Raw genomic sequence first — 14,183 nt, 5'->3', positions numbered from 1 at the left:
CCCCACGCTCTATAGTGGTCCATGGGACGAAGCCTACCCCATGCCCTTACGGTGGTCCACGAGGCGATGCTCTTATGGGGATCCATGAGGTGATGCTCTTATGGGGTTCATGAGGTGATGCCTACCCCATGCCCTTATGGTGGTCCACGAGGCGATGCTCTTATGGGGATCCATGAGGTGATGCTCTTATGGGGTCCATGGGACGATGCCGACCCCATGCCCTTATGGTGGTCCACGAGGCGATGCTCTTATGGGGATCCATGAGGTGATGCTCTTATGGGGTCCATGGGGCGATGCCGACCCCATGCCCTTATGGTGGTCCACGAGGTGATGCTCTTATGGGGATCCATGAGGTGATGCTCTTATGGGGTCCATGGGACGATGCCTACCCCATGCCCTTATGGGGTCCATGGGACGATGCCTACCCCATGCCCTTATGGTGGTCCACAAGGTGATGCTCTTATGGGGATCCATGAGGTGATGCTCTTATGGGGTCCATGGGACGATGCCTACCCCATGCCCTTATGGTGGTCCACGAGGCGATGCTCTTATGGGGATCCATGAGGTGATGCTCTTATGGGGTCCATGGGACGATGCCTACCCCATGCCCTTATGGGGTCCATGGGACGATGCCTACCCCATGCCCTTATGGTGGTCCACAAGGCGATGCTCTTATGGGATCCATGAGGTGGTGATGCTCTTATGGGGTCCATGAGGTGATGCTCTTATGAGGTCCATGGGGCGATGCCTACCCCATGCCCTTATGGTGGTCCACAGAGTGATGCTCTTATGGGGATCCATGAGGTGATGCTCTTATGGGGTCCATGGGACGATGCCTACCCCATGCCCTTATGGGGTCCATGGGACGATGCCTACCCCATGCCCTTATGGTGGTCCACGAGGCGATGCTCTTACGGCGTCCCATGGGACGACGCCCACCCCATGCCCTTGTGGCGCCCCACGGGGCGACGCCGCTCTCCCGGCGCCCCACGAGGCGATGCCCACCCCGATCCTCTGTGGGTCCGAAGGAGGCGCTGCCCGTCGCCGCGCTCAGCCGTCGCGGTGCACGCGCTGGTGCTGCAGCAGGTTGGAAGGGTGCGCGAAGCCCTTGTCGCACACGCCGCACTTGTAGGGCGTCTCGCCCGTGTGCACCTTCTCGTGCACGGCCAGGTAGGCCAAGTCCTTGAAGTACTTGTGGCAGAAGCTGCACTCGTAGGGCCGCTCCTGGCTGTGCACGCGGTGGTGCTGGAGCAGCAGCGAGGGCCGGGCGAAGGCCTTGCCGCACGCCTCGCACTTGTAGGGCCGCTCGCCCGTGTGCGCCCGCTCGTGGATCACCAGGTAGGAGGACTGCTTGAAGGCCTTGCCGCACGTCTTGCAGGCGAAGGGCCGCTCGCCCGTGTGCACCCGCTCGTGCGAGGCCAAGGCGTTGGACTGCTTGAAGCCCTTGCCGCAGAGCGGGCAGACGAAGGGCCGGTCGCCCGTGTGCACGCGCTCGTGCACCTTGAGGCTGTGGCCGTAGGTGAACTTCTTGCCGCAGACGCCGCAGACGTGGGGCTTGTCGTCGCAGTGCTGGCGCTGGTGGAGCAGGAGGGCGTTGGAGGTGGGGAAGTCCTTGCCGCAGTCGGCGCACTTGAAGGGCTTCTCGGCGCAGTGGGTGAGCGCGTGGCGCTGCAGCTCGTAGGGCGTCTTGAAGCTCTTGGCGCAGCGCGGGCAGGCGAAGGGCCGCTCGCCGCTGTGGATGCGCCGGTGCTCCTGGAGGTTGGAGGAGCGCTTGAAGCGCTTGCCGCAGAGCTCGCAGCGGAACGGACGCTCCTCGGTGTGCACCAGGCCGTGGCTCTTGAAGTCCGAGTGCCGCTTGAAGGAGGCCTGGCACAGGGCGCAGCGGAAGGGCCGCTCCTCGTTGTGCACCACCTCGTGGCTCAGCAGCTCCCAAGCCCGCTTGAAGGCCTTGGCGCACACCGCGCACTGGAAGGGCTTCTCGTCCACGATGACCTCGCGGATCTCCAGCTCGGCGCCGGGGGGCACCGCCGCCGACGGTAACGGCAGCCCCGCCACCGCCTCCTCCAGCACCAGCTTGGCCGTCGAGTAGATGCCGCGCTCGTCGATCAGCTGCACCAAGTCGCCTTTGGCACGGGGAACGCCGGTGGAGCCGCTCTCTTCGTCGTCGTCGTCGTCGTCGCTGCTCCGCGCTCCGTCCTCCATCCAGAGCAGGCGCAGCCGCTTCCCGCGGGAAGGCCCCGGCTCTTCCCGGCGCGCCGGGGACGCGGGAGCCGCGCCGGCCTCAGCCTTGAGGCCTCGGCGGTGCCGGCGCCGGCGCGGGGAGGCTCCTCCATCGCCAGGGCTCGGAGCGCTGCCCGCAGCACGCGCCGGCTGCGTCTCGGCTGCCTCCTCCTCCTCCTCCTCCTCCTCCTCCTCACCATCAGCCTCAGCCCCGATGGGAAGGCGCCGGGATAAAGGCTCCGCTCGCTCTTCCATGGCGGCTGGGAGGAGAGGAGCGATGGGATGGAGCAGGCAGCGAGGGGATGGGGACGGGGATGGCTTCTCCATGGGGATCCCCCACACACTCACAGGTTCCTATAGGGATGGCTCCGGGGAGACGGGGCCACGGCCGAGCCCAATCCTGGGAATGGGGCGAGATTCCATCCTGGAAGCACGGGAGGGAGCAGCTGGGGGGGCGGGGGGGGGCAGTGAGGGGTCCACGGGGGAATTCCTGGTAGGAATTCCCTGTGGGATCGAGGGGACGCTCCGTCACATCAGCCTCCCAAAGCCCATTGCAACCGGAACCCCCCAGTACGCTCCAGTGCCCATATGGTAAATCCCAATCCTTCCCAGTATGAACCATCCATCATCGCAGCACGTCCCAGTGCTTCATCCCAGCGCATCCCTGTCCTTCATCCCAGCGCATCCCAGTCCTTCATCCCAGCGCATCCCAGTCCTTCATCCCAGCACGTCCCAGTCCTTCATCCCAGCACCTCCCAATCCTTCATCCCAGCACATCCCAGTCCTTCATCCCAGCACATACCAGTCCTTCATCCCAGCACATAGCAGTCCATCACCACATCCCAGTCCTTCATCCCAGCGCATCCCAGTTCATCACCCCAGCACATCCCAGTCCTTCATCCCAGCGCATCCCAGTCCTTCATCCCAGCGCATCCCAGTCCTTCATCCCAGTGCATCCCAGTCCTTCATCCCAGCGCATCCCAGTCCTTCATCCCAGCGCATCCCAGTTCATCACCCCAGCACATCCCAGTCCTTCATCCCAGCACATCCCAGTCCTTCAACCCAGCACCTCCCAGTCCTTCATCCCAGCGCATCCCAGTCCTTCATCCCAGCACATCCCAGTCCTTCATCCCAGCACATCCCAGTCCTTCATCCCAGCACATCCCAGTCCTTCATCCCAGCGCATCCCAGTTCATCACCCCAGCACATCCCAGTCCTTCATCCCAGCACATCCCAGTCCTTCATCCCAGCGCATCCCAGTCCTTCATCCCAGCACATCCCAGTCCTTCATCCCAGCACATCCCAGTCCTTCATCCCAGCACCTCCCAGTCCTTCATCCCAGCACATCCCAGTCCTTCATCCCAGCACATCCCAGTCCTTCATCCCAGCACATCCCAGTCCTTCATCCCAGCACATCCCAGTCCTTCATCCCAGCGCATCCCAGTTCATCACCCCAGCACATCCCAGTCCTTCATCCCAGCACATCCCAGTCCTTCATCCCAGTGCATCCCAGTCCTTCATCCCAGCACATCCCAGTCCTTCATCCCAGCACATCCCAGTCCTTCATCCCAGCACATCCCAGTCCTTCATCCCAGCACATCCCAGTCCTTCATCCCAGCACATCCCAGTCCTTCATCCCAGCGCATCCCAGTCCTTCATCCCAGTGCATCCCAGTCCTTCATCCCAGCGCATCCCAGTCCTTCATCCCAGCGCATCCCAGTTCATCACCCCAGCACATCCCAGTCCTTCATCCCAGCACATCCCAGTCCTTCATCCCAGCACCTCCCAGTCCTTCATCCCAGCGCATCCCAGTCCTTCATCCCAGCACATCCCAGTCCTTCATCCCAGCACATCCCAGTCCTTCATCCCAGCACATCCCAGTCCTTCATCCCAGCGCATCCCAGTTCATCACCCCAGCACATCCCAGTCCTTCATCCCAGCACATCCCAGTCCTTCATCCCAGCACATCCCAGTCCTTCATCCCAGCACATCCCAGTCCTTCATCCCAGCACATCCCAGTCCTTCATCCCAGCACCTCCCAGTCCTTCATCCCAGCACATCCCAGTCCTTCATCCCAGCACATCCCAGTCCTTCATCCCAGCACATCCCAGTCCTTCATCCCAGCACATCCCAGTCCTTCATCCCAGCGCATCCCAGTTCATCACCCCAGCACATCCCAGTCCTTCATCCCAGCACATCCCAGTCCTTCATCCCAGTGCATCCCAGTCCTTCATCCCAGCACATCCCAGTCCTTCATCCCAGCACATCCCAGTCCTTCATCCCAGCACATCCCAGTCCTTCATCCCAGCACATCCCAGTCCATCCCAGTCCTTCATCCCAGCACCCCCCATTCCTAACAGAGTTTCTCTCCCCCCCCCCATTACTCCCCCCCCCCCCTCACCCCCACCCCCCGGCCCCCCCTCACCCCCGGATCCTCCGGTACCTCAGCCCCCACACACCTTCAACATCGCAATGGATCCTCCCATCCTCGTTCCCGTTCCCATCCCCATTCCCATCCCCGTTCCAATTCCCATCCCCATTCCCGTTCCCGTTCCCATCCCCGTTCCCATTCCCATCCCCGTTCCCATCCCCATTCCCGTTCCCGTTCCCATCCCCGTTCCCATTCCCATCCCCGTTCCCATTCCCATCCCCGTTCCCGTTCCCATCCCTATCCCTGTTCCCATCTCCATCCCCGTTCCCATCCCTGTTCCCGTTCTCACCGTTCCCGTTCGCATACCTGTTCCATCCCCATCCCCGTCCCCATCCCCGTCCCCGTTCCTGTTCCCGTCCCTATCCCCATTCCCGTCCCCATCCCCATCCCCACCCCGTCCCCGTTCCCGTCCCTATCCCCATTCCCGTCCCCATCCCCATTCCCATCCCCATCCCCGTTCCCGTCCCCATCCCCGTTCCCGTTCCCGTCCCCATCCCCATCCCCGTTCCCGTCCCCGTTCCTGTCCCCGTTCCCATCCCCATCCCCGTCCCCGTTCCCATCCCCATCCCCGTCCCCGTTCCCGTTCCCGTTCCCGTCCCCGTTCCCGTTCCCGTTCCCGTTCCCGTTCCCGTTCTCACCGTTCCCCACCGGCCGCCGCCGCCGCCGCCTCCCCCGGAGCCGCTTCCGGCCGCGCTCGCGCGCTGCGCCGTAACGTCACTTCCGGGGGGCGGGGCTGAGGGAGGGGAACGGGGTGGGGGCGGGGCAAGTGTGCGCGGGGACGTCTGCGTGTGTGGGCACGTGGTACGCGTGTGTGCACGTGGTACATGTGTGTGCACGTGGTACACGTGTGTTCACGTGTGTGTGCACGTGGTACGTGTGTGTTCACGTGTGTGTGCACGTGGTACGTGTGCGTGCACGTGGTACATGTGTGTTCACGTGTGTGTGCACGTGGTACATGTGTGTACATGTGGTACATGTGTGTTCACGTGTGTGTGCACGTGGTACATGTGTGTGCACGTGGTACATGTGTGTTCACGTGTGTGTGCACGTGGTACATGTATGTGCATGGGGACGTGTGTTCATGTGTGTGTGCATGGGGACATGTATGTGCATGGGGACACGTGTGTGCATGGGGACATGTATGTGCATAGGACATATGAGTGCATGGGGACATATGTGTGCATGGGGACATATGTGTGCACAGGACACGTGTGTGCAGAGGACACGTGTGTGCATGGGGACACGTGTGTGCACAGGACACGTGTGTGCATGGGGACATGTGTGTGCATGGGGACATGGGTGTGCACAGGACACATGTGCATGGTACGTGTGTGCATGGGGACACGTGTGTGCATGGGGACATGTGTGTGCATGGGGACACGTGTGTGCACAGGACACGTGTGCATGGTATGTGTGTGCATGGGGACACGTGTGTGCACAGGACACGTGTGTGCATGGGGACACGTGTGTGCACGGGACACGTGTGTGCATGGGGACACGTGTGTGCACAGGACACGTGTGTGCACAGGACACGTGTGTGCACGGGACACGTGTGTGCACAGGACACGTGTGTGCACGGGACACGTGTGTGCACAGGACACGTGTGTGCACGGGACACGTGTGTGCACAGGACACGTATGTTCTGGGACGTGCTGTTCCTATGGAAGCCCCCCCCCATTCCGTGCCACGAGGGATGCTGTGGGGATGCTCCCGTTGGGGCGCAGGTGATGCCGGCAGCGCGGCGGTCGCCATGGAGATCGCGCCCCATGGACCACGGGAGCGTGGGGCTCGCATCCGCCTTTATTGCAGCCGCTCCAGAGCCTGGGAAGGGGCTCGGGAAGGGGAGGGAAGGGCTCAAAGGGCCTCGAGGGCCATGAACGAGGGGGTCTGGGGGGGGGGACACAAGGGGACGGTGCCTCCATGCGCTTCCCATCGCTCTTCATTACCTGCAATGGGTCCCAAGGGATGCCCCCAATGGTGTGGGGAAGGAGGGGGCATCCCTTGGGAATGGGGTCGACTCGAGCCTCGGTTGTTCTCTTCGGTGCCCCATGGACTTCAGAGCTTCCCTTTTGCTTGGCTTGAAGGCAAAACCACCCCTCTCCTCCCCAGCCATGGGGCTTAGATCCCGCCTGGAATGACAAGGATGGAAAGGGAGCTTGAATGGGCCTGACGTGGAGATAACGCCCGGGGACAGGGAAGCGATTCCAGGCGGAAGATGGGAATCATCCCCCCCAAAAAAAACACCCAGCTCCAGCTCCAGCATCACCCCCTTGGACTCGGCCAAGACAAGAAGGGGATGCGGGTGAAGAGCAAGGATGCTTCTGGTACCCAGAATGCACTCAATGGAAGGATGCTCCTGGCACCCAGAATGCACTCAATGAAAGGATGCTCCTGGTACCCCCAATGCACTCAATGGAAGGATGCTGCTGGTACCCACAATGCACTCAATGGAAGGATGCTGCTGGTACCCAGAATGCACTCAATGGAAGGATGCTGCTGGTACCCACAGTGCACTCAATGGAAGGATGCTGCTGGTACCCACAATGCACTCAATGGAAGGATGCTGCTGGTACCCACAATGCACTCAATGGAAGGATGCTGCTGGTACCCAGAATGCACTCAATGGAAGGATGCTTCTGGTACCCAGAATGCACTCAATGGAAGGATGCTGCTGGTACCCACAATGCACTCAATGCAAGGATGCTGCTGGTACCCAGAATGCACTCAATGGAAGGATGCTGCTGGTACCCAGAATGCACTCAATGAAAGGATGCTTCTGGTACCCAGAATGCACTCAATGGAAGGATGCTGCTGGTACCCAGAATGCACTCAATGGAAGGATGCTGCTGGTACCCACAATGCACTCAATGGAAGGATGCTTCTGGTACCCACAATGCACTCAATGCAAGGATGCTTCTGGTACCCACAATGCACTCAATGCAAGGATGCTCCTGGTACCCAGAATGCACTCAATGGAAGGATGCTGCTGGTACCCACAATGCACTCAATGGAAGGATGCTGCTGGTACCCACAATGCACTCAATGGAAGGATGCTCCTGGTACCCACAATGCACTCAATGGAAGGATGCTGCTGGTACCCACAATGCACTCAATGGAAGGATGCTGCTGGTACCCAGAATGCACTCAATGGAAGGATGCTTCTGGTACCCAGAATGCACTCAATGGAAGGATGCTGTTGGTACCCAGAATGCACTCAATGGAAGGATGCTTCTGGTACCCACAATGCACTCAATGGAAGGATGCTTCTGGTACCCAGAATGCACTCAATGCAAGGATGCTGCTGGTACCCAGAATGCACTCAATGGAAGGATGCTTCTCGTACCCAGAATGCACTCAATGGAAGGATGCTGCTGGTACCCACAATGCACTCAATGGAAGGATGCTTCTGGTACCCACAATGCACTCAATGGAAGGATGCTGCTGGTACCCAGAATGCACTCAATGCGAGGATGCTTCTGGTGCCCACAATGCACTCAATGGAAGGATGCTGCTGGTACCCACAATGCACTCAATGCAAGGATGCTGCTGGTACCCAGAATGCACTCAATGGAAGGATGCTGCTGGTACCCAGAATGCACTCAATGGAAGGATGCTGCTGGCACCAGGATATGCCTGAACGGGTCTCCCCCCCCCCCCCCCCCCAAAGAGCCTCCCCTTGCCCCATCCCAAGCCTTGGGTACCTGTGCAAACCACGCCAGCATCCTCTCTGTGCCCACAGTTGTGGCTTCCCCAGGCAGGGGCTTTGCATTGGGCCAAAGCATCTTCGGTCCCTTCGCATTCCACATCGTCGAGCCAAATGGGGCCTGATCCTTCCCCATAGGCAGCCCCATGGGAGGCTCTCAAAGCCTTGCCACAGCCCAGCTGCCTGCAGACCACGTTGGCCTCCCTCAGGTCCCAGCCATCGTCGCACACCGTTCCCCATTGCTGCCCGTAGAAGACCTCCACTCGTCCGGAGCAGGGCTCGGAGCCCCCCATCAAGCGAAGTGGGGCAGGTTCCACATGGCCTGGAAGGGAAGGGAGAGGGAAAAAACGATCCATGGGGAAAGGATTCCGGTGCGGAATGTGGCCGATGAGTCCTTCCAATGGGGAAGCATCCCGGGGTGGATTGGGATGGGATGGAGCTTGAAGCCCATCCAGATCCATCCCCTTGCCACGGAGACACCTCGGACCAGCTTCTCCATTGGGCCCATTCCCATGTCCCACCCTCCTCATAGGGATCTCCCTAAGAGCTCATCCCAATCCCCCCCCTCTCTGCCGGGTTAAAGCCATTCCCATTGCCCCATCCCTTCTCCAAAGCCCCTCTCCAGGTTTCTTATAGGCTCCTTCCATAGGGACTGCATTCAATGGGGTGAGGGATGCTGAAGCCCCTCTCTGCAGTGACCAAGGATGCTCTACCAAGGGAGCATCCCAACAAGGGCTTTCCAGGATGGATCCCTCTTCATCTCCCGACCCCCCACGGATGCTGGGCTCAGAGACGGGGCCTCCTCCACCCCATAGCCCCCTTTACCCGCGCACACGACCCCGGCGTCCTCGCGGTGCGCGCAGTTGTGGGTCCCCCAAGGCTTCGCGGCGCACTGGGAGAGGGCGGCTTCGGTGCCCTTGCAGCCCACATCATCCAACCAAACGGGATCCGGGCCCATGCCAAAGGCAGCGGCGGGGGGGGCGGAGAGGGCGGCCCCACAACCCAGCTGCCGGCACACCACCTCGGCGTCCCTCACGTCCCAGTGGTCGTCGCACACCGTGCCCCATCGGCGGCCGTAGAACACCTGCACCCGGCCAGCGCAGCGGCTGGAGCCGTTCACCAGCCTCACCGGCACCGGGGATGAAGGCCCTGGGTTGAAGAGAATTGGGGGGGGGGGGGGGGAATGGGAATGGAGAGTGGCATGTTTAAATCCATCATCTTAATGCTGTGGCAGCAGCAGCAACGCCAGCAGCAGCAGCATTGCCATCATCATCATCACCAGCATCGCCATCAGCATCATCACCAGCATCATCACCGGCATCATCACCGGCATCATCACCACCAGCATCATCAGCATCAGCATCATCATTGCCATCAGCATCACCAGCAGCGTCACCGGCATCATCACCGGCATCATCACCACCAGCACCAGCATCATCACCATCAACATCATCACCAGCATCATCATTGCCATCAGAATCACCAGCATCATCATCACCAAGCATCATCACTGGCATCATCACCAGCATCACCATCATCACCAGCATCATCATCATCACCAGCATCATCACCATCATCACCATCATCATGACCGTCATCATCACCATCATCACCACCATCATCACCATCATCATGACCGTCATCATCACCATCATCACCAGCATCATCATCATCACCACCTGCATCACCACCATCATCACCATCATCATCATCGCCATCAGCATTACCAGCATCACCAGCACCAGCTTCATCACCAGCATCATCGCCATCATCATCATCATCATCATCATCATCATCATCATCATCATCACCAGCATCATCACCATCATCACCAGCATATCACCGTTATCACCCCTTATCCCTTCACTATAATCAATGATGAAGGCCCCTCTCCAGCATCCTTAGAGCCCCCTTTGGACACCGGGAGCTGCTCTGAGGTCTCCGTGCATCTTCCCCTCCCCACATCCCTATGGATGATCCCGATGGACCAATCAAGCCTTTGGAAGCAAATCCTCACCCTATGGGGACTGCATCGCTGTGATTTACCTCCACATACAACCCCTGCATCTTCTCCTCCCCACATCCCTATGGATGATCCCGATGGACCAATCAAGCCATGGGAGCAAATCCTCACCCTATGGGGAGAGCACTGCTGTGATTTACCTCCACATACAACCCCTGCATCTTCTCCTCCCCACATCCCTATGGATGATCCTGATGGACCAATCAAGCCATGGGAGCAAACCCTCACCCTATGGGGAGAGCACTGCTGTGATTTACCTCCACATACAACCCCTGTATCTTCTCTTCCCCACATCCCTATGGATGATCCTGATGGACCAATCAAGCCATGGGAGCAAATCCTTGCCTTATGGGGAGAGCCCTGCTGTGATTTACTCACGCACACAACCCCTGCATCTTCTCCTCCCCATATCCCTATAGATGATCCCGATGGACCAATCAGGCCTTTGGAAGCAAATCCTCGCCCTATGGGGAGAGCCCTGCTGTGATTTACCTGCGCACACGACCCCTGCATCCTCCCCATGGTCACAGTTATGCTCTCCCCAGGGTCTGGTCCTGCAGGCCGAGAGCTCGCCTTCGGTGCCATTGCACTCCACGTCATCGAGCCAAATGGGACCCTCTCCTCGTCCGAAGGGAGCCGATCCCGGCGCCGCCAACGCTTCCCCGCATCCCAGCTGCCGGCACACGACCGCGGCGTGGGGCAGGTCCCAGCGGTCGTCGCACACCGTGCCCCACTGCTGCTCCCAGAGCACCTCGAGCCGCCCCACGCAGCGGCTGGGGCCCCCCGTCAGCCGGATGGGAGCCGGGATGGCAGCACCTGGAGCCCAAAGGAAGGAGAGCGTTGGGGTCGTGGAGCGATGCAGTGGGGCGGGTGCTCCCAATCGGCATCGTTCCTATATAATAAGCTGAGAGAGAGAAGAGCCTCTTTATAGGGAAAACCCAGGCTTTTGTTGGGATATCCACCTGGGATGCCAAAGAAAGGTGCTGGCGGATGCTTAAACCGTGGTTGAGCAGCTTTGGTGCCCATGGCCTTTGGATGCTCAGCTCAGCGCCCTTAGAGCAAGGGCTGCAGCCCAAATCCCGCTGGCTCCTCTCTTTGGGGCTGTTGGAAAGCATGGGATGCTTTTGCAATGAGCTTTAAACCCCCTGCTCGTTCGCTAATCCCTTCCCTTCACTTCTTTATATCCAAATCCCTTCCCTTCACTTCTTCATATCCAAATCCCTTCCCTTCACTTCTTTATATCCAAATCCCTTCCCTTCACTTCTTTATATCCAAATCCCTTCCCTTCACTTCTTTATATCCAAATCCCTTCCCTTCACTTCTTTATATCCAAATCCCTTCCCTTCACTTCTTTATATCCAAATCCCTTCCCTTCACTTCTTTATATCCAAATCCCTTCCCTTCACTTCTTTATATCCAAATCCCTTCCCTTCACTTCTTTATATCCAAATCCCTTCCCTTCACTTCTTTATATCCAAATCCCTTCCCTTCACTTCTTTATATCCAAATCCCTTCCCTTCACTTCTTTATATCCAAATCCCTTCCCTTCACTTCTTTATATCCAAATCCCTTCCCTTCACTTCTTTATATCCAAATCCCTTCCCTTCACTTCTTTATATCCAAATCCCTTCCCTTCACTTCTTTATATCCAAATCCCTTCCCTTCACTTCTTCAGATCCAAATCCCTTCCCTTCACTTCTTTATATCCAAATCCCTTCCCTTCACTTCTTTATATCCAAATCCCTTCCCTTCACTTCTTCAGATATCATCCATCCAATCCCTTCCCTTCACTTCTTCCCATCCAAATCCCTTCCCTTCACTTCTTCATATCCAAATCCATATCCAAATTACCATTCCAAATCACTTCTTCCAAATCACTTCATATCCAAATCTCTTCCCTTCACTTTTTATATCCAAATCCCTTCCCTTCATATCCAAATCCCTTCTTCATATCCAAATCCCTTCCTTCACTTCTTTATATCCAAATCCCTTCCCAAATCACTTCTTCATTCCCATCCAAATCCCTTCCCTTCACTTCTTTATATCCAAATCCCTTCCCTTCACTTCTTTATATCCAAATCCCTTCCCTTCACTTCTTTATATCCAAATCCCTTCCCTTCACTTCTTTATATCCAAATCCCTTCCCTTCACTTCTTTATATCCAAATCCCTTCCCTTCACTTCTTTATATCCAAATCCCTTCCCTTCACTTCTTCCCATCCAAATCACTTCCCTTCACTTCTTCATATCCAAGTCACTCCATATCCAAATTACTTCATATCCAAATCACTTCATATCCAAATCACTTCATATCCAAATCTCTTCCCTTCACTTTTTCATATCCAGATCACTTCCCTTCCCTTCATATCCAAATCCCTTCACTTCCCTTCATATCCAAATCCCTTGCCTTCATATCCAAATCACTTCATATCCAAATCACTTCCCTTCATATCCAAATCACTTCCCTTCATATCCAAATCACTTCATATACAAATCCCTTCCCTTCACTTCTTCCCATCCAAATCACTCCCCTTCATATCCAAATCACTTCACTTCTTCATATCCAAATCATTTCCCTTCCCTTCATATCCAAATCACTTCCCTTCCCTTCATATCCAAATCACTTCATATCCAAATCACTTCCCTTCATATCCAAATCACTTCCCTTCACTTCTTCATATCCAAATCACTTCATATCCAAATCACTTCCCTTCCCTTCATATCCAAATCACTTCATATCCAAATCACTTCCCTTCATATCCAAATCACTTCATATCCAAATCACTTCATATCCAAATCCCTTCCCTTCACTTCTTCATATCCAAATCCCTTCCCTCCATCTCCAAATCCCTTCCCTCCATCTCCAAATCCCTTCCCTCCACTTCACACCCCATTCTTTCCCCCCTTTTTGGGGTCGGTTATTGGCTGGCACTGATTTAGAGGCTGGAATGGCTCTTCCTGGGAGGGGGAGAGGCTCTATTCTGTTCACTCACCCTTGGGTGCTGGTTCCAACCCGCCCTATGGCCCCAGGGGAAGGGAGGCAGCAGGATTACCTTTGGGATTACCCCCGTCAATCAGAGGCCGCTCTCTCTTTGCTTCCCTGTTGGCCTAGGGCTGATCCCTGTGTATTTGCCTTGCCAACGCCTCTCCATCTCCGGATGCCCTTCGGCTCCCCGAGTCCCCAACCCCGAGCTCCTTTCCCAATGCCAAGCTTCCCGGATCTTATCCCAGCCATAACCCCCCCCCCTCCCCATTTCCATGCCTGGAACGAGGGGGCTCCATCCATCCCGAGCCCCCTATCCAGGACCCTGCACCCCAGCACCGGAGGCGAACGCTTACCCCAAAGCCATGCCAAGAGGAAGAGCCCCCTTTCCATCCTGCTCCCGTGGAAGGAACCCAGGCTTCCAGGGGTTGGGAGATGGAGAATCCCTGGTGGTGCCATGCAATGAGGCAGCTCCTGGGAAGAGCAGGATGGTCCCAATGGGAAAGACAGAGCCGGTGGCTACCGAAGGAGGAGAGAGGGCTGCAAGGACCAAGGGACAAATAGGGCTCACCCTGGCTCCTCCCTTTAAGTGGCCTCTCCCCCTCCCAGTGCCTGTTCTCCTCCCTCTTTTCCTTGCTTTTCCCTGTGCTGCTTCCCTCTTCCCATGCTCTTCCATCCATTGGATGAAGGGGAAAGCCCATCCTGGTGGTGCTGAGGCCAAAAGCAAATTGGGGGGGGTGTGTCTGGCTCTTCCCAATGGGATGAGGTGTGGATGGGAGGGAGACCCCTTGAGGAAGGCAGGAAGGAGCCCACCCCATCCTCGG

At 57.4% G+C, this 14,183-nt stretch overlaps 2 protein-coding genes across 2 annotated transcripts; both read right to left on the bottom strand.

Annotated features, from left to right (window-relative positions):
- Positions 1-1,043: 1,043 nt before the first annotated feature.
- On the bottom strand, positions 1,044-2,475 carry LOC130606467 (zinc finger protein 501-like). The gene has a single exon (XM_057422828.1). It carries the CDS (start codon positions 2,473-2,475, stop codon positions 1,051-1,053), a length of 1,425 nt encoding a protein of 474 aa, XP_057278811.1. The 3' UTR covers positions 1,044-1,050.
- A 4,294-nt stretch (positions 2,476-6,769) lies between these two features.
- On the bottom strand, positions 6,770-13,755 carry LOC130606466 (scavenger receptor cysteine-rich domain-containing group B protein-like). The gene is made up of 5 exons (XM_057422827.1): positions 13,716-13,755; positions 10,870-11,193; positions 9,180-9,503; positions 8,353-8,676; positions 6,770-6,780 (listed from the first exon to the last, which is right to left on the bottom strand). The coding sequence occupies exons 1-5, from the start codon at positions 13,750-13,752 to the stop codon at positions 6,770-6,772; spliced, it is 1,020 nt and encodes a 339-aa protein (XP_057278810.1). The 5' UTR covers positions 13,753-13,755.
- Between the last annotated feature and the right edge of the window lie 428 nt (positions 13,756-14,183).

The sequence above is a fragment of the Pezoporus wallicus genome, unplaced genomic scaffold, assembly GCF_028554395.1.
Source record: "Pezoporus wallicus isolate ANWC-B61680 ecotype Strahan unplaced genomic scaffold, APGP_CSIRO_Pwel_v1 contig_11331, whole genome shotgun sequence".
Lineage (NCBI taxonomy): Eukaryota > Metazoa > Chordata > Aves > Psittaciformes > Psittacidae > Pezoporus > Pezoporus wallicus.
The sequence above is the reverse complement of the archived record's forward strand: the minus strand, read 5'-3'. Positions and strand labels throughout refer to the sequence as shown.

Excerpts from the sequence above, each read along its gene's own strand:
- LOC130606467 (XM_057422828.1), bottom strand. The coding sequence starts at position 2,475 with ATGGAAGAGCGAGCGGAGCCTTTATCCCGGCGCCTTCCCATCGGGGCT.
- LOC130606466 (XM_057422827.1), bottom strand. The coding sequence starts at position 13,752 with ATGGAAAGGGGGCTCTTCCTCTTGGCATGGCTTTGGG. Across the intron at positions 11,194-13,715 it reads CCTCTTGGCATGGCTTTGGG|GTGCTGCCATCCCGGCTCCC; the intron begins GTAAGCGTTCGC and ends TTTGGGCTCCAG. Across the intron at positions 8,677-9,179 it reads CGCCGGGGTCGTGTGCGCGG|GCCATGTGGAACCTGCCCCA; the intron begins GTAAAGGGGGCT and ends CTTCCCTTCCAG.